Source organism: Myotis nattereri (assembly GCF_964212035.1).
Source record: "Myotis nattereri genome assembly, chromosome: 11".
Lineage (NCBI taxonomy): Eukaryota > Metazoa > Chordata > Mammalia > Chiroptera > Vespertilionidae > Myotis > Myotis nattereri.
In genome coordinates this window covers 12,740,189-12,759,358 of record NC_138086.1, presented here as the reverse complement: position 1 = coordinate 12,759,358, position 19,170 = coordinate 12,740,189, and the positions used below count along the sequence as shown (strand labels likewise).

The 19,170-nt window shown below is 42.2% G+C and overlaps 1 protein-coding gene across 1 annotated transcript in view; it reads left to right on the top strand.

The window, feature by feature from the left end:
- Positions 1 to 5,003: 5,003 nt before the first annotated feature.
- LOC308526834 (cortactin-binding protein 2-like) overlaps positions 5,004 to 19,170 on the top strand; it is a gene marked incomplete at its 3' end in the record, with an annotated part of 85,859 nt that continues 71,692 nt past the window's right edge. The window contains exon 1 of the mRNA XM_081102069.1: positions 5,004 to 5,208. Coding sequence (XP_080958195.1) covers positions 5,128 to 5,208 — 81 coding nt within the window. The 5' untranslated portion in view covers positions 5,004 to 5,127. The remainder of the gene's footprint in view (positions 5,209 to 19,170) is intronic.

Genomic DNA, 19,170 nt, shown 5'->3' with positions numbered 1-19,170 from the left:
GTAAATCATCACTGACTCAATCATAAATGTCATCTGTATATTTATTAAAATTCAAAGGCATAATCTTTAGTTCCTTACTAATGCTTCAAATACCACATTTCCTTTTGAACTGAACAATACATACCCACAGTGAAAAGAAAATCTCAGCTTTGGTTTTGTAGCTACCTCTACATCTTAATCAAAGGAGAAAGGGATCTGATCTCACAACCTATTTATATAGTTTTAAAACTTTCTAAGAAAAATAAAGCTTGCTATAATTAATGCCTAATGGCATAAACACCCCTGCATTAGTGGTTGCCTAGTAACTACATACTGCAGGCTTGTGGGGTTGCCAAAGAGGCTGAACACACAGAAATATTCAGATTCCTTTCTAATTCAGGTGGATGAGTGGCAGCAGCGGGCCAGATTCTTTATTAAAATCGATTTTCCATAATGGTTTTCCACTAAAACACCCTCCTGCACTAACACTTACTCTTGTAAATGACTTCTACAGATAAGAGTCTAAACCAACAAGTAATGGTATTAAAAATATTTAATAGAGCAGAACCAAGACTGCTTTATTGTTCTGCATTTGTCCCAGTTTCTGTTCTTAGCGTGGCTAGACTGGGAAAAAAATGTTATCACTGTATTTTTGTTGTAACGTACCCTGTGAATCACAGAAGGACGTCTCAAGAAGTCGAATTAAAGAATCACATTTATTGCAATCCGGGACAATGAGGGGCCATTCCCAAATCTCATAGCCATAAGATGGTGGCAAAACCATTCTTATTTAGACAAAAATCACAAAGGTATTGATTACATCCCAGGGTTTGGAATGAGGCACCTGGCTCACAAAAAAAGCAGATTACAGAAGCAGAATTAAGCATGTTAATTACAGTTTCAGGTCTCAGGATCACTGAGTTGATAGAAACACATTATCTAGAGCCCTCGGGTCTCCCGACCACTGAGTTGTCAGGACAATTTAGAGTAATTGTGCTGTCCTGGTCTTGGGACCACTGAGTCACCACCTGTGGCCACTAAAACAATTTAGGGTAATTGTGCTGTCCTGTTTCCAGGTACAGAAGAATGTGCTCTCTAAGACCAGTATGATAACAGTCAATGGGATAGTCATTCAATCGATAAGGCATTTAATTGAATGGGATGACTTATACAATTTAGAAAATCAAAGTAACTTGTCCATTGTTAAACAAAGCAAATAGGTACATAAGCCAAACAGTAGGGTTAAACTATAGATGGTAGCTATCATACTTCATTTTAAGTCTTCAACGAGGTCTTATATTTGGATATCACTTTAGCATTGAATGGTCAAATGCAGATCCCAGCTAGAAGTTAGTATTAAAAGGGGCTGGGAGTGATTATAATGTCATATTTATGTTAAGCTCTGGCTTGCTTCCTACCCAGCAGATTTCATTTTCTAATTACGTTTTTCTTTAGCTTAGGTAAAATTAGCTTGCATTCTCATGGCGCAAGCCAACTACAGTGGTGGAGGAGGCCTCCCAAAACATAGGTTGTTGACAAGAGTGGCTAACTAAATTAGGACCAAACGTACTGAGTAAAATCCACAAAGAGCTAAGCCAATGTAGATAATGACTAGGTGACTGTGAGGGAATGTAGTTCGGTCATATGAAAACTCGTTTCTGGCAATGTCTTGGTTTAAAAAACGTGTGATAGAGACATAGCACTCAAGCTCATCTGTGCTCTTTTTTAGAGTTCCCCATGTCAAGCTTTGGGACTTCTTAAATTGGTGGCAGTGGTGCAGACAGGGATAAGCGTAGTCTGGAATATTTAAATTACATAACTACAGCCTTGTAGATACAGTCAGAAATTATTTGCTACTCCATAATTTTGTCATTTGGCAATACTAAGACATGATATGGTTTGCTCTTTGGAGTTAATGTAAATGTTGTTATTTGACTGAAATAAAGAATTCTCTTATTCCACAAGGGAAACTGTTTTAGGATGTGTGCATGTTCCTTTATCTTTCCACATGAGAGGAAGCATCCCATTGCATCATTATGCATAACTCTCTGAGTTTGGGGTTTAGTGGATTGGAGCATGTGGCTGAGCCCCCCCCCCCCGCCCCCCTGCCGCACACACGCATGCAGTCTGCATTCCTAGTTTCAGCAACCCACTTCATTGGTGTTAAAAGAGAACTTTGAAGAGTGTGCTCTGGCTGAGCACAAACAGGGGTCAGAAAATAATTTGTGTAAATTCATTTGTCGGGTCATCTACTTCATTATGTTTAAAGTTGAAAAAAATGTAACTCGTTTTCTCTGCCTGCAATATATTTAGCATCTCTCCTTCCATTTTAAAGCTGAAGTTAATTTACTGATTAAAAATCATTTTTCATTTTTGCTACAGGGATTTCTTCCTGCTTATACTTTCATCTTTCTTCTTTTCCCCTGCCTTTCAGAAGCTTTCACTCTAGTCCTGGGATGTCTTTTTTTTTTTTTAAAGCTGAAAAATGAAACTTCAAAAGATTTAATTTCTAGAACCATCAAGTCACTACTCTCTCAGATCTATTTGGTTTGACTTTAACAGTGCCCATGTCTTAGGGCAAAGAAAGTCTCTCAGAAAGAGTTAATTTGCGATCTCAGCCTCAACAGAGGCTAATTCTCAGGAGAGAATGGAAATTAGCAGCAAGTGTCCTCTCTTTAGAGTAAACTCCTCATGTGCCACTTCTTACTGTAGGGTGGGACATCCCTTCTACCCCGGGCGAAGGGCAGTGGCAGCTGTAAGGCGGAGACCAAACACTGTTTATTTTCCTTCCGAAGTTCCTGGACTTTGGCAGTTAAAAAATGTGCCATCCTGTGATTTTTCCCCACCTGTTTATTTTTTTATTTTACAATAAATACATAAATACATAAATACAATTTTTGAAAAAGATGAGAGGGAAGAAACCAACCACTCAGGAACTGGCTAATTGATGCCTTTGAGTTGTGATATGCTTGAATTTTACTTGGACTAATAGAAGCTATTTCATCCCAATGATTTTTAAAAATTGAGCTGCACGTATGAAATAATTTGCTTCCAAGAAATATTGCCATGTTATGTTCTTAGTCCTTAACCCCAAGTGAAGTTGATTATTTTATTCTTTTACCACCCCCTCCCCCCCCCAGAAGTGAGTTGGTTAATTTCTTGGGTAGCAATTTAACACCAGGATCAAGTATCAGTATCAAAAATATGCATTGCCTTGTTATGTGTGAATATACATTTTGAAAACAACAAGGAATGCTTTTGGCTCCAACTTTAAATTTTTGCTGTCAGTTCAGCATCTAAGTTTAAATGTCAAATACTTCTCTTTCATCTTATAAGGAATCTAATTATTCTAATATTGAGCAATAGCAGAGAAAATGTTGGATAAAAGAAAGTAGTATAATGAACAAGGATGAAAACCATAGGGTGAAGGGTGGGTAGCTATAAAGTCAAAGAAAGTAAATCACTGAGCACCTCTGCTTATGCAGCGGTTCTCAACCTGTGGGTTGCGACCCCTTTGGCGATCGAAGGACCCTTTCACAGGGGTCGCCTAAGACCATCCTGCATATCAGATATTTATATTACGATTCATAACAGTAGCAACATTACAGTTATGAAGTAGCAACGAAAATAATTTTATGGTTGGGTCACAACCTGAGGAACTGTATTTAAAGGGCCAGAAGGTTGAGAACCACTGGCTTATAGGCTACCCCTGAGGAGATTTCTAAACCTGTGACCCTTAACTCCAGAGTTCCAGGTGAAAATTCTCTCCGATTGTAGACCTTTCTGGGAGGGAACTTTTCACAATTTATTGAACAACCCTTTCAGAGCCTTTGCAGAAAATATTTTGTCTGCCCCGGTTGGTGCCATATTTAGATCAGTTTGGGAAGTGAAGAAATTCAAGTGCCCAAAACTTTCAATAGGAGTCTGCCATTTTTGAAACTCAGCTTTGATCTGTAACCGTTGCACCGAATTTTCCAGACATTCATCTTCCAGAATTTCAAGTCCAGGAGTTGGTTGTAGTTTGATTTTACTTCTTTGAGACACAGCTTGAATGCCTCCATTTGATTTTGTGCTTTCAACACAGTTTTGCGTCTGGTGATTGGGAAGGCCTGTACCATCTGGTCTCGATAAGGTGATAGATTTTCATATCTTGGGAATTGGCAGGAAAGGGTAGCAACTGAATGAGAAGTGAGAAGGGGAAAATTGAGAATTTGGGCTTAACTCATTAATCTCATGTCTTTTAAGATCTCTGATTCTCGTTAAATCGCTTTTTGGTAAAGTTTTTGTTTTGTGTGTGTGTGTGTGTGTGTGTGTGTGTGTGTGCGCCCATCGCACAGAGATAATTCTTTTAAATTGTCTTAAAAGTCGAGATTCTCCTTTTATAAGCAATGGCACTTAGCATTTCTTGATCAACTCTCCATAAAACACCTGAGATTGGAGTCAAAAGGGGCCCTGTTTCACCATTCTTGAAAAAGAGATTGTACAGAAAGGTATGGGCCGAGCGTGCAGGTGCAGTGAAATAGTGTAGCAAGACGCATTTTGATTTGGGAATGGATGGTTTTTAGAGGACAAGATGCAACAATACAATAAAACAAAGCCAGATAGATATAACAAGAAGGTTTTAAAAAAAAAGAGCCGCCCTGGCAGCAGCCTTGCAAAAACCAAATAAACAAAAAAACTTAAAAAAGAACAGCGTGCCTTCTGCGGTTCCCAGCGGCGGGAGAGGGCAGGGGAGGATTTCCTGATCTCACCGAGAATTCCGACCCGAGGCCTGGCGCGGCCCCGGCCTGTGTGCGCACCTCGCCCAGGTGGGGACGGGCTCGGCTTCCTGCCTCCGCCGCGGGGGCTGCGGTTCCCCAGCTGCACGCGGGGCCCCGCGGGGCGGGCGCGCGCCCCGGGCCGGCATCTGCAGGACCAGCATCTGCAGGACCAGCCCGCGGGCCCGCAGCCGGGCGGCGCTCCGGCGCGCAGCGGGTTAAGGCGGCGGGGGCGGCCGCGAGGGGCGGGGAGAGCGCGGCGGCGGCGGCGGGGCTGCGAGGCTGTGAGCGCCCGCGCCCGGGACCGCGGCGGGGGAAGCGCCGCCCGCGCCGAGAGGCTGAACCTGGAGCCGCCGCTCCGAGCTCGCGCCGGGACCCCGAGGGCTGGAAGATGGCGACAGACGGCGCGAGCTGCGAGGCCGGCTTCTTCCGCGGCCCGGAGGACGCGGCGGGGGCCACGGCGGAGGCGACGGTAACCGAGGTCCCGGGGCGCGCGCGGGGGGAGGGTGGGCGCGGGCCGGGGTCCCGGGGGGAGCCCGCTTGCTCCCGGGGTTTTGCGGGAGCCGGGTCCCCCGGGGCGCCCCTTGCCCGACGCGCCCCTGCCTTGGGGTGTCCTCCTGGTCAGTGGCCGGGTCCCCGGGGGGCGAGGCGGCCGCCTGGGCTGGGGGTCCGCCCGGTGCTTTCCGAGCCTGGCGGGCAGCAGCCGGGCCGCCCGGGTCCGGGGCTTCCTACGTGCGTCCGGCGCCCCCTGCGCCCCCTCGGTCGGCCGCTCGGCTTCGGCCCGGCTGAGGTGGGCGTGGGTTTCCCGGCAAACTCGCCCCCCTCCCCATTGTTCTCTCGCCTCTCGGTGGCGGTGGGCGCTTGTCTGGAGGGTGTTGGGCATCTCTCTGCGGACCCAGGAAGGCAGGTGCGGGGTGCCCAGTGGGCGCGCGCGGGAGGCCCCCGGGCGAGGCCCGGTGCCCAGCGGCGGGCATCGCTGTGCGCTCGCCCCATCCCTGGCCGGCAGTGTTGGGGGGAGGGTCCTCGTTCTTCCGGAGAAGGCGCCCGCCCGCCCGGCAGCGGTGGAAGCTCAGCACCTGGTACCGACACAGCGGTCTTTGGGGTCCAGAAACCCAATGAGCTTCGGCTCCTCGCTGGTCCCCACTTTCACTCCGGAACGTCCGCGCGCACAGGCTCAGTGGCGGTCTGCAGCCCTGCCTGGAGCGCTGGACCCGCATTTCCTAGGAAAACAAGCTTCTCGGGATTTGGAAAGGAGCTTGGCGGGAGCTGCGGGCTCTGCATAAAGGCAGCTGGGGTGCGCCCGCCGCCCAGGGCGCGATCCCACCCGCCAGGTCCCGCCGGGTGCCGGGGGGATGGAGCGAGAGGCGCGTGGTCGTCCCTCAGCTGTTCTGGTGACCTGAGCACGGTCGGTCCCCAAGCAGCAGAGGGAGGGCCAGCCCTGTCCTGCCAGGGCGGCTTTGCCTTCCCCCTCTCAGTTTGGAGGTGAGGCTTTCTGGAGCGGGAGAGGACAGAGCTGGGGGAAGCCACGGGGACGCGAGAGGAGCCAATCCTGGAAGGAAAATTGAAGCAGCGGGAGGGAGAGGAGGAAGAACGGAGGAGGAGGAGGAGGGCTGCTGATTGCCATTTGTGAAACTGGCAAGTTTTGACTTGAAACTTTAAGAAAAATTGATTTTTTTCCCTGAGAAAAAAAAAGAGAGAGAGAGAGAGAGAGCGAGCGAGCTTTCTTAAGGTTTCAGATGAAATCTGCCCCCTTGTGATGCAGTGAATCAATCCCCTCTGTGAAGAGCAATGAGGAAGCTTGCTATCAATACAAGCCTCTCTGGGTCGCTGGGAAGTTGAAATGATTGGGTAGCTTCATCCCCAAGGGATGGTGAAGGGGAGGGAGTGGGGGGAAAAAGAGGTGATGCGTGTGTTTCTTGTTGTTGTTTTCAGGAAGGTTGAATTTGTCTGTTTGGTCGACTTAGAACAGGCTTCTTTCTACTACTCTCGGTATTTTAATCACTTGACAAACCAAATAAAAGCACCTGATTTATGGTCTGTCGTTTTATTTGGTTAGATTGTGAACAGAACCATGGGTTTTTGTGTTAACAAGGTCCGTGTTCCCTTTCTGATGTTGACCATTTCCAGGAGTCTGATATTCAGACTGCGTATAGGTGGGGACTGGATCATTTCACCCTGGTTAGTTGGAGTAGCCATGGGAAATGTGTGACAGTCAAGTCCTCTGTTTTTGCCATAGAATTCTTTAGGGTTCTGAGGAGATGCAGTAAGGATTCTTAATCTAATAGTCTTTTAGTTTTTTAATAACTTTGGACTTTATAGTAAAATTTTGATGATGCCTTCTATGCTGTTTTTCACTTAACAAGGTATATGGTCTCCCCATGTCAACCACTTGTCCGGTAGACTGATTTTTAAAGAAAATCTACGTTGAGGAATGCTATTTGTCATTGTAACTGTTCCTTATCTAATGATTAAAAAATCGAAGACATTTTAATGCATTTTGCGTTTGTGGCAACTGAGGGTTTACTTTTTTTTGTTTTTAGTGAATAAATTTTTTTTTTGTTGCATTTAAGAGATGTATTTCACTTCAGATGTATTTCAGTTTACGTACGACGGGTTTTTATACGTGCATTTGACAGTAATGAGCCAGTGGAGACTCGGAAGCAGTAGGCTATTTTTGAAAGTAAGTGTTTTTACTAAGTTTTGACCATTTAGATTGTTGCTTAGAGACAGGTTTTCAGCATAATATGCTTTTCAGTGGAGGAGTGTTTTAAATTTAGTTTGTGATCCTTATTCTTAGCTGTTTAAACCCTGAAAGCATCCCGAGTGTAACGCTGGGGACCAGCTACATTGTTCAGTAGGATCACAATAATAGTTCTTTTGCCGTGAACCACGCCGAGAGACCTGGGTTATTTTCAGTGCCTTAGCCAAATGTGATGACTTTTATAGGCTGCATTGCTCTTTCTACTCTGAAAATAACTCCTAATGGGTAAGGCAGTATGGAAAACAGAAAGCTTTCTGCCCTTTATTGTCACCAGAGAATTATTTAAGAGTGAAATGAAAAGGGCGATCTTTTTAGAGCTGTGTTTAGGAAGCTGACCAGCATTCTTGCCATCGTGGCCTTTCCTGGAGCAGCTACTGTGCAAAAAGTAGATGTAAATGTTATTGTCATGGTGATCGTGACAAGAAAAAAGCTTCAGCGGTGAATTTTTTTAAAAAAATGTACAACAGTGATGTTAAACAAATACACAGCTAGTACCTTTAAATTTTTGTTTTCAGACACAGTGCTGAATGTTAATGCAGTGAAAAGAACCTTCTTAGCCAGTTTTGCGAAGCTTTCTTTAAACTCAATTGAAGTAATATGGCAGCTTTCGAACATTGAAAGTTTCCCAGCATCAATAATCTAGATTTAACACATATTACTGAATATTTACTGAGATGGAGGCATCATGAGTAACATTTTTGCTGTCCGTGAAGTAACATTCCAATGATAGAAACTGACATATACCAAGGAGTCAAATCAGAGATGATGGTGTCAGGAGAGGTGCCAGTAATTTTCATTAGGAGACTGGAGGAAGAATTATGGAGAGGATTCCTAGTGGAAGATTCGGGAAACATTCCACATCAGGATGGCATTTGAGCTGGGCCTTGGACAGGGAGATCACAGGGCTGGGATTTTTTTTTTTTAGAATTCCTTGAAAGGTGAACCTGGACCACATGTGAGGGGCTCTCAAAGATGATCATGTAAGTTTTAATTTCAGTATCAATTATGTGCTTTAGAAAAATAGCCTAGAAGCTGAGGAAGTAGACTAAAATACTCCCCCAAGATTAGACTATAATTGCTTCCAATGTGATGCTTTTCACTTTTCTTCTTCTTACATAATAGGTTGTGCATATCTGTTTGCACCTGTTGTTTAGACTTTATTATTGTTGTTGGTATCCTTGCTATTATTATATTTCTCACAGGAGCAATTTTGTTTAGAGAAAAGCAGTTAATTTATCCTCTCTGTGCTTGAATGCACGCCTAACCTAGATTGCCAGTTGGTTCTATTCTCTTGTGTTTCAGGTGATTTTTCGAGGTGAGAAAATGTTTCACAGACTTAGTACTGAGCCATTGACAAACATCTGCTGTTTATCATATGGAGAGCGAGTCTGTGGCTGGGAGGGGACAGCTTCTTCCTTCAAGAAGACCTGTGTGGGTTTGTTTTTAAAAGCAAGCAGAGGTTGCTTAACACAGTGTCAGGAACATGGTAGGTGTATTTATTGAACGAAGAAAATGTGCACTCACCAAGGAGCTGTGTCATGACAATTAGCGTTGATTGCCTAAGTGGAAAATTTGTGTGTTTTCAGATTGTAATGAAACGATTAGCCTGTGATTTGTAATAATTAACATTATAGATATCACAGATCTTGTTTCAGAAGTATGAACCTGATTCTTTTTTTATTTTCATTCGTATGTGGTCCTTTTCTGAGCTGCTTTTGTCAATAACATTTCAGATATTTTACATATTTTTTTAAAATTTAATATCCAAAATTATTAGTTTTTCATTTATATTTTTTTTCTTTTCAAAATACTGATTGAGGCTGGAAATGTGGTGGGATGCAATCCTCCCATCCTGAATTCTTCTTGTAAGAAGATCAAGGCCCAATCACCCTCATAGTGTCAAGACAGAAATACAGGGAAGTTTGGAAACAGGAAGAGGTAATGAAATGAAAAAAAAATGAGCAGGAAGCAGGAGTTGGTAAGGTGTTGGAATCATCTTCAAATGCCCAGAAATATGGAACTAGAATTCCACTTTGAATGTGCCTGGGAGGGATGGGGCAGTGTCTCTCCCTTCTACCCCACATCCTTTGCCACCTAAGCACTAAGAACATCTGATATCGATTTAGAAGACTTCATTTGAATGTATTTAATTGTATTCTCTGTTGGAGCTCCTTTGTAAGACTTACATAACATGGAAAAGGAAACTTGTCTTTTGTCTTTGACAATTACATAATGAAATGAAGACCGGTTATTAGATGATGATGGTGATGATGACATTGATAGCAAAGGATTTTTAAATTTTTGTTTTAATTAGTTGTAAATAACTTATACAGAAATGAGATCATGGTATTAGTGCCATGCACAATATGATGCCATCCCTGTAGAAACCCCGATTTTAAGGGGAAAAAATGTTGTCTGGGAATAAATTCTTAGTAAATAACCAAATAGGTTGAGGATGATTACAAGGTTATTACTTGTCAAGGTGACTCTGCTCTGTGGAGGGAATACTTTTTTGTAAATGATTTGGTTTTGGCCTTTTCATCTTTCATTGAAAAGGCAACAAGATGATTCCAAAGACAACAAGATGATTCAGAAGGGCTTTGTAACTGTAAGACTACACTTTAGCTGTCCACGTCTCAGCCTCTTTAGTTGAAAGTCGGCATGCTGATGTTTGCCACCTGCAGATAATCCTAGATGATCATCTTTGGTGCATTACAAGCTTCTTAAGGGACTATTACGGGAACTGGATGCCAGCTTGCACGTGGAGATGATCCATGTTGCATCTAGGACTGAGGTAACATTGAGAGGCTGAGTTAGGATGGAAATAAACATTTGTTTTATCTGAACTCTGGTCCTTTTAGTCCAAAGAGAAGGTAGAGATCTGAAAGGAGGAAAAGAGTGGTAGTTGTCCTTAAGAACTGAGTCTGCCTTCCCTGACCGAGCCAGTTTGCTGCTTTTCACTCCAGTTTTCTGGTAATACTTAAAATTAGTTACATCCTTTACCAGGTTTCCTTCCTGACATTATATTTATTTGTCAGTTTCACCTTCTTCCAATATACTGAGTTATTATTCTCTTGCTCGAAAGACCCTGTGCAGGTTTGAAGTCTGTGGTCATAGAAAGCTGACCTCAAGTTTTCAGTGTGTTGCTTCAAAGGCACGTATTATTATTATTCTGAATGGTTTTTGAAGCAGTGAAAGGAAATGATTGAATTATAAGTTACTTAGTTGCCTCTATGATTTACATGCTTTGTAAATAGTAGGGCATTTTATACCAAAAGGAGAGGCATACATGTTAAGTAAAATCACGTAAAGATGTAATGCTCTCGTCCTGACACATCTAGAAGAGGTGAGAAAATAGAGAGTTAATACGGACCAGTTTAATATAATGAGGAAATACACACTGCAGGACATGATTAATTGCCAAATGAAGTAATAGAACAGACTCTGAGTCTGAATTGAGAGCTTTCTGGAGTGTGGGAAGACATATGAAGGTGGGATTTGAGCTACGTCCTGAAAATGAATTGGAGGAGGAAGTTGTTTTAGAAAGAATGAAATCAGGAATATGCAAACCCTGTCAGGAACACACTTTCCTCTGTGTAGAGAAAAATCAGGAGAAATAATCTCAAACTAAAACGTAGCTTCAGAGATTTGAAATAGTTTTAGAGTGTGAATACATGTACTTTTTCTTCATGAAAATCTTCATAATTGTCTATATTCAGATTTTATTAATATTGTAAATGTTCTCTGTACTTAGAAAGTTGGATTTAATTTTTTCATGTTTATGATGCAGTTTTCAAATCTCAGGGTAAGTTTGCTTGCTTTTCCCTCCTTTACAGCCTTTCTTATTCATCCCCAAAAGCATAAATCCTGGGTACACAGAAAGTTCTAAATACATTGTTATTTATTAGAATGCGCTATTAAACTGGGAAGGAAATGCATTTCTGTAACTTCTGAGCAAAAAAAGTAAAAAGAATTTTCCTCAAATATTTCTCAAAGTTGGAGGGACTGACCTAAATGTCCTCAGCCCAGTCATGCAGCCACCCTGCTGGTCTGTGAAGTCAGGACAAATAGAGGCTGGAAGAGATTTTAGAGATCACTTAGTACATTCTCATTTTACTGCTGGAGACCTCAGATCCACAGAGGAGGCCAATCTGCTTCTCAGGGCCCACCTCCCTCCCTCCCATGTGGTATATTCATTGATGAAACGTAGGTACAACTCACTAGATTTGAAATTGGAGGAGATGTTCTTGGTGTTTCTGGAAAGAGCCAGAGGACATGTCTGGCTTTGTGTTTGGTCACTAGTATTTCATCATAACCAATAGGTTTGGGCAAAGACCTGAGGATCACTTCTGTCACTGTAGCTCATAATATTTTCTAAAGCTTTTTGACAAACATCAATGTGCTAACTCCATTAATTCTTTTTTTAAAATCTGTATTGTTGAAACTATTACGTTGGTCCTTCTTTCCCCCATTAAGCTCTTCCAGCCCATTCTTGTCCTCCCCACAGCCCCAGGCCCTCACCACCCCATTGTCTGTGTCCATGGGTTATGCACATATGCATAAAAGTTCATTGGTTGATCTCTTCCCATCCACCCTTCCCTTGCCTTCCCACTGAGGTTGAACAGTCTATTCATGCTTCTATGACTCTGGATCTATATTTGATCATCAGTTTATTTGGTTCATTAGATTCCACCTATGAGTGAGATCATGTGATACTTATCTTTCTCTGACTGGCTTATCTTGCTCAGCTTAATATTCACTAGGTCCATCCATGCCCGTTGCAAATGGTAAGAGTTCTTTCTTTTTTATTGCCACATAGTATTCCATTGTGTAAATATACCACAGCTTTTTTATCCACTCATCTACAGATGGGCACTTGGGCTGTTTCCAAATCTTAGCTATTGTAAATTGCGCTGCTATGAACGTAGGGGTGCATATGTTTTTTTCTGATGAGTGTTTCAGGTTTCTTAGGATGTATTCCTAGAAGTGGGATCACTAAGTCAAATGGAAGTTTCATTTTTAATTTCTTGAGGACACTCCATGCTGTATTCCACAGTGGCTGCACCAGCCTGTATTCCCACCAGCAGTGTATGAGGGTTCCCTTTTCTCCACAACCTCACCAATACTTGTCATTGGTTGATTTGTTGATGATATACATTCCGACAGGTGTGAAGTGATATCTCAGTGTCATTTTGTTTGCATCTCTCGGATGGTTAGTGACTTTAAGCATTTTTTTATATGTCTCTTGGTCATCTGTACGTCCACTTTGGAAAAGTGTATATTTAAGTCCTTTGCCCATTTTTAAATTGGATTGTTTGTCTTCCTTTTGTTAAGTTGTATGAGTTCCCTATATATTTTGGAGATTAATCCCTTATGAGATGTTTCATTGTCAAATATGTTCTCCCATGTAGTGAGGGTCTCTTTTTATTTTGATGATGGCTTCCTTTGCCATGCAGAAGCTTTTGATTTTCATGTAGTCCCATTTGTTATTTTCTCATTAGTTTCCATTGTCTTAGGAGATGTATCAGTAAACATATTGCTATGGGAGATGTCTGAGGTGTTACTGCCTATGGTTTCTTCTAGGACTTTTTTTTCAATCTTTTATTTATTTATTTATTTATTTATTTATTTATTTATTATATATTTTTTTAATTGTTTAAAGTATTGCACATAGTAGTGCATATATCTCCTTTTTCCCCCCATTGCCCTTTCCCCAGCCTCCCCTACCCGCTGTCGCATGCCTTCATCCCACCTCCCCAGTGTCTTGTGTCCATTTGTTGTGCTTATATGCATGCATGCAAGTCCTTCGGTTGATCTGTTTCCCCCCCTCCCCAACACTCCCCAGCCTTCCTGCTGTAATTTGACAGTCTGTTCCATGCTTTACTGCCTCTGTATCTATCTTTTTGTTCATCAGGTTATAATGTTCTTTATTTTCCATAAATGAGTGAGATCATGTGGTATTTTTCTTTCATTGCCTGGCTTATTTCACTTAGCATAATGCTCTCCAGTTCCATCCATGCTGCTGCAAATGGTAAGAAATGGTAAGAATTCCTTTTTTTTTTTTTTTTTTTAGTAGCAGCGTAGTATTCCATTGTGTAGATGTACCGTAGTTTTCTAATCCACTCATCTGCTGATGGGCACTTAGGCTCTTTCCAAATCTTAGCTATGGTGAATTGTGCTGCTATGAACATAGGGATGCATATATCCTTTCTGATTGGTGTTTCTAGTTTCTTGGGATATATTCCTAGAATTGGGATTACTGGGTCAAATGGGAGTTCCATTTTTAGTTTTTTGATGAAACTCCATACTATTCTCCACAGTTGGCTGCACCAGTCTGCATTCCCACCAGCAGTGCAAGGGGGTTCCTTTTTCTCCACATCCTGGCCAGCACTTGTCGTTTGTTGATTTGTTGATGATTGCCATTGTGATAGGTGTGAGATGGTACCGCATTGTCGTTTTGATTTGCATCTCTCAGATAATTAGTGACTTGGAGCATATTTTCATATGTCTCTCGGCTTTCCTTCTGTCTTCTTTCAAAAATTATCTATTTAGGTCCATTGCCCATTTTTTAATTGGATCATTTATCTTCCTTTTATTAAGTTGTATGAGTTCCCTGTAAATGTTGGAGATTAAACCTTTATCAGTGATAACATTTGCAAATATGTTCTCCCATACAGTGGGCTTTCTTGTTGTTTTGTTAATGGTTACCTTTGCTGTGCAAAAGCTTTTTAATTTGATGTAGTCCCATTTGTTTATTTTCTCTTTAGTTTCCATTGCCCTAGGAGCAGTATCAGAGAAGAAATTCCTTCGGCATATGTTTGCGATTTCGCTGCCTGTGGATTCCTCTAGTATTTTTATGGTTTCCCGTCTTAACGTTTAAGTCCTTTATCCATTTTGAGTTTATTTTTGTGTGTGGTGTGAGTTGGTGGTCTAGTTTCATCTTTTTGCATGTATCTGTCCAATTTTCCCAACACCATTTATTGAAGAGTCTGTCTTGACTCCATTGTATGCTCTTGCCTCCTTTGTTGAATATTAATTGGGCATAGTGGTTTGGGTTGATTTCTGGGTTCTCTATTCTATTCCATTGATCTATATGTCTGTTCTTGTGCCACTGCCAAGCTGTTTTAAGAATAGTGGTTTTGTAATACAGCTTGATATCTGGTATTGAGATCCCACCTACTTTGTTCTTCTTTCTCAGGATTGCTGCAGCTATTCGAGGTCTTTTTTATTCCAGATGAATTTTTAAACGTTCGTTCTAGATCTGTGAAATATGCCGTTGGTAATTTAATGGGGATTACATTGAATCTATAGATTGCTTTGGGTAGTATGGACATTTTGATGATGTTGATTCTACCAGTCCATGAACACGGTATGTTCTTCCATCTGTTTATGTCTTCCTCTATCTCTTTTTTTCAGTGTCCTGTAGTTTTTCGCATATAAGTCTTTTACCTCCTTAGTTAAGTTTATTCCTAGGTATCTTATTTTTTTTGGTGTGATGGTAAATGGGATTGCTTTTTCAGTCTCCCTTTCTGTAAGTTCACTATTGGTGTAAAGAAATGCCTTAGATTTCTTGGCATTAATTTTGTATCCTGCTACATTGCCAAATTCATTTATTAAGTCTAATAATTTTTTGATGGAGTCTTTAGGGTTTTCTATGTACGGTATCATGTCATCTGCAAATAAGGATAGTTTTACTTCTTCTTTTCCAGTTTGGATGTCTTTTATTTCTTCTTCTTGTCTGATCGCAATGGCTAGTACTTCTAGTACTATGTCAAACAGGAGTGGTGAGAGGGGGCATCCCTGTCTTGTTCCTGTTCTTAGGGGAAATGGTTTTAGTTTTTGCCCATTGATTATGATGTTGGCTGTGGGTTTGTCATATATGGCTTTTATTATGTTGAGGTATGATCCTTCTATTCCTACCTTGGTGAGGGTTTTTATCAAGAAAGGGTGTTGAATTTTGTCGAATGCTTTTTCTGCATCAATTGATATGACTGTGATTTTTATCTCTGAATTTGTTTATGTGATGTGTCACGTTTATTGATTTGCGGATATTGTACCATCCTTGCATTCCCGGGATAAATCCTACTTGGTCATGGTGTATGATCTTTCTGATGTATTGCTGGATCTGATTTGCTAGAATTTTGTTGAGCATTTTGGCATCTATGTTCATGAGGGATATTGGCCTATAATTCTCTTTCATTGTGTTGTCTCTATCTGGTTTTGGTATTAGGGTGACGCTGGCTTCATAGAATGAGCTGGGAAGTGTTCCTTCCTCTTGAATTTTTTGGAATAGTCTGAGGAGGATATGTTTTAGTTCTTCCTTGAATGTTTGGTAAAACTCCCTTGTGAAGCCATCTGGCCCCGGGCTTTTGTTTGCTGGGAGCTTTTTGATGACTGCTTTAATTTCTTCCATAGTTATTGGCCTATTGAGATTTTTAGAATCTTCCGGATTGAGTTTTGGAGGATTGTATTTTTCTAGGAATATGTCCATTTCCTCCAGGTTCTCTAGTTTGTTAGAGTAGAGTTGTTCACAATATTTTTTTAACAATTCTTTGAATTTCTGAGGGGTCTGTTGTTATTTCGCCTCTTTCATTTCTAATTTTGTTTGAGTCCTCTTTCTTCGCTTCTTGGTGAGCCTGGCTAGAGGCTCATCAATCTTGTTTATCCTTTCAAAGAACCAGCTCTTGCTTTCATTGATCTTTTGTATTGTTTTTTTTCATCTCTATGTCATTTATTTTTGCTATGATCTTTATTATCTCCTTCCTTCTGCTCACTCTGGGCTTTTCTTGTTGCTCTCTTTCTAATTCTTTGAGTTGTAGAGTTAAATGATTTACTGTGATTTTTTCTTGTTTTTTTGAGGTAGGCCTGTAGTGCTATAAACTTCCCTCACAGGACTGCTTTCATTGTGTTCCATAAATTTTGGATTGTTGTGCTGTTATTGTCATTAGTTTCCAGGATGTTTTTAATTTCTTCTTTGATCTCATTGATAACTCAATCATTATTTAGTAGCATGCTATTCAGCTTCTGAGTTTTTTGGATTGTTTTTATTGTAGTTTATTTCTAATATTATGCCATTGTGGTCTGAGAAGATGCTTGGTATGATTTCAGTCTTCTTGAATTTGGGGAGACTTTGCTTGTGACCCAATATGTGGTCTATTTTTGAAAATCTCCCATGTGCACTTGAGAAGAACGTATATTCCGTGGCTTTGGGGTAAAATGTTCTGAAGATGCCAACTAAGTCCATCTGATCTAGTTAGTCATTTAGGATTGCTGTTTCTTTGCTGATTTTTTGTCTCGAGGATTTATCCAGTGATGTCAGTGGTGTGGTTAAGTCCCCTACTATGCTTGTGTTGTTGACCTCTCCCTTGTTATTTCCAGGAGGCTTTTTATGAATTTGGGTGCTCCTGCATTGGGTGCATATATGTTCATCAGGGTTATATCCTCTTGTTGTATCGATCCCTTTAGTATTATGAAGTGGTCTTCCTTATCTCTTATTATGGCCTTCACTTTGAGGTCTCTTTTGTCAGATATAAGTATTGCTACCCCAGCATTTTTTTTCATTTCCATTTGCTTGAAAGATATTTTTCCATCCCTTCACTTTCAGTCTGTGTGAGTCCCTTGTTCTGAGGTGGGTCTCTTGTAGACAGCATATATGTGGGTCATGTCTTTTTATCCATTCAGCCACTCGATGTCTTTTGATTGGAGCATTTAGTCCGTTTACATTTAAAGTTATTATTGAAAGGGACTTGCTTGTAGTCATTTCTATTTTTGTGCCTGTGTTCTTTCTTACCTTTATGTTTCTTCTTTTTACAACATTCCCTTTCGCATTTCTTGCATTGCTGGCTTGGTAGTGATAAACTCCCTTAGCCTTTTTTTGTCTGCAAAGCCCCTGATTTCCCCTTCAATTTTGATTGATAGTCTTGCTGGATAGAGTATTCTTGGATTCAGTCCTTTGCTTTGCAACACTTTGTATACCTCCTTCCATTCCCTTCTAGCTTGATGTGTTTCTGTTGAGAAATCATTTGATAATCTGATGGGGGAGCCTTTGTAGGTAACTCTCTGTCTCTCTCTTGCAGCCTTTAAGATTCTCTCTTTGTTGCGTACATTTGCCATCGTTATTATGACGTGTCTTGGTGTGGGTTTTTTGAGGTTCATCTTGCTTGGGACTCTCTGTAATTGTATAACTTTTTTCTTACCCATATCTTGGAAGTTTTCTGTCATTATTTCTTCAAATAGATTTTCTAATCCTTGTTGCTCTTCTTGTCCTTCTTGCAGCCCTATTATGTGTATGTTACTTCGTTTCATGTTGTCCCAAAGCTCCCTTAGGCTCTCCTCCTGCTTTTTAATTTTTTTCTCCGGTTGCTGTTCAGATTGAGCTTGTTTCTCTACCTATCTTCTAACTCACTAATTTGGTCCTCGGCTTCTTCTAGTCTACTGTTGATACCTTCCATGGTGTTTTTGATTGTAGCTATATCACTTTTCATTTCTTCCTGATTCTTGCATAGGTTGTTGATTTTCTCATCCATCCTGTGAATGAATTGTACAACCATTACTCTGAATTCTTTTTCTGTAATGTTGCATGATTCAATCTCATTAATTTCCTTTCTTGGCGACTCCTCATTTTCTTTCCTCTGGGGGTTGTGTTGTCTCCCCATTCTCATTATCTCCAGATGGTTCAAACGTCGAGTTGCTGGGGCCTGGGCCATGTGCAGTGGGAGCTTCGCACCACCCTAATGTCACTGAAGAGCTCTGACACTAAGATGTGTGGTTGTGGTGGGTTGGTGGGAACCAGGCTCGCTCAGAGTCAGTGTTACCAGCGCTCAATGTGGCCTCGTGGGCGCTCTTAGAATCAGGGACCCTGCCTGCACCGTGCTGAAACAGATCCCCCTGGAGAGTGTTGCAAATCAGAGCCCCCCTAGCGTGCGCCAGGAGTCAGAGTTCCCCAAGAATCCAGTATCAGAGTCTCTGTTGCTTCGCGCAGCCTCGCATTGGGAATCAGGGTCCCTGTGTGCACATGCACCAAGAATTGGAGTCACTGGCTCTTAGTGTGAATGCACAGGGAATCAGGGATCCCAGGCGCAGATGATAAGAAACACAGTCAAGTCACTGGTGTTTGGTGCTGCCTCCTGCCCGGAGAATCGGGGCCCTGGGGCCCGTGCTGCGCGGGACCAGTTCCCGGTGTTCTCGCACTTCCAGGCTAAGGTTCCTGCAGCAGCACTGAGGCCTGGGCAAGGGGTGGGTCTACCAGTTACTATGGCACTGCCCGCAAGCCTGCGCGGAGGGGGATGGGCTCTGTTGCTCACGGATCTGCTGCGGGGATTTCTGGACTCTTGGTGTCCGTGGGTCTGTAGCTGTGGTCGCAGGTCTGTGTCCCCAGTGGCTGCAGGGTCCTGGTTTGCGTCTGAGACCAGACTGGGTGGTGCTGAGGCCAGGATCCTAGTCTCAAGCAGCTCTGTTTCTCAAGGTGGCGTGGTCTCTGTGCCCGTGCTGGCAGCCCAGGAGTGTCCGCGCAGGGAGCGGGACTCCGCCGCCTAAGACTGCCCGGTTTAGCAGCCCCTTAGGAGACCTGCGGAATCTAACTGTCCCTAGCTCATACACACACACCACACACGTCCACACACTCCTCTATCACTCCCTCGCGCTCTCACACCTAAACAATACTTTCTTAGTGAT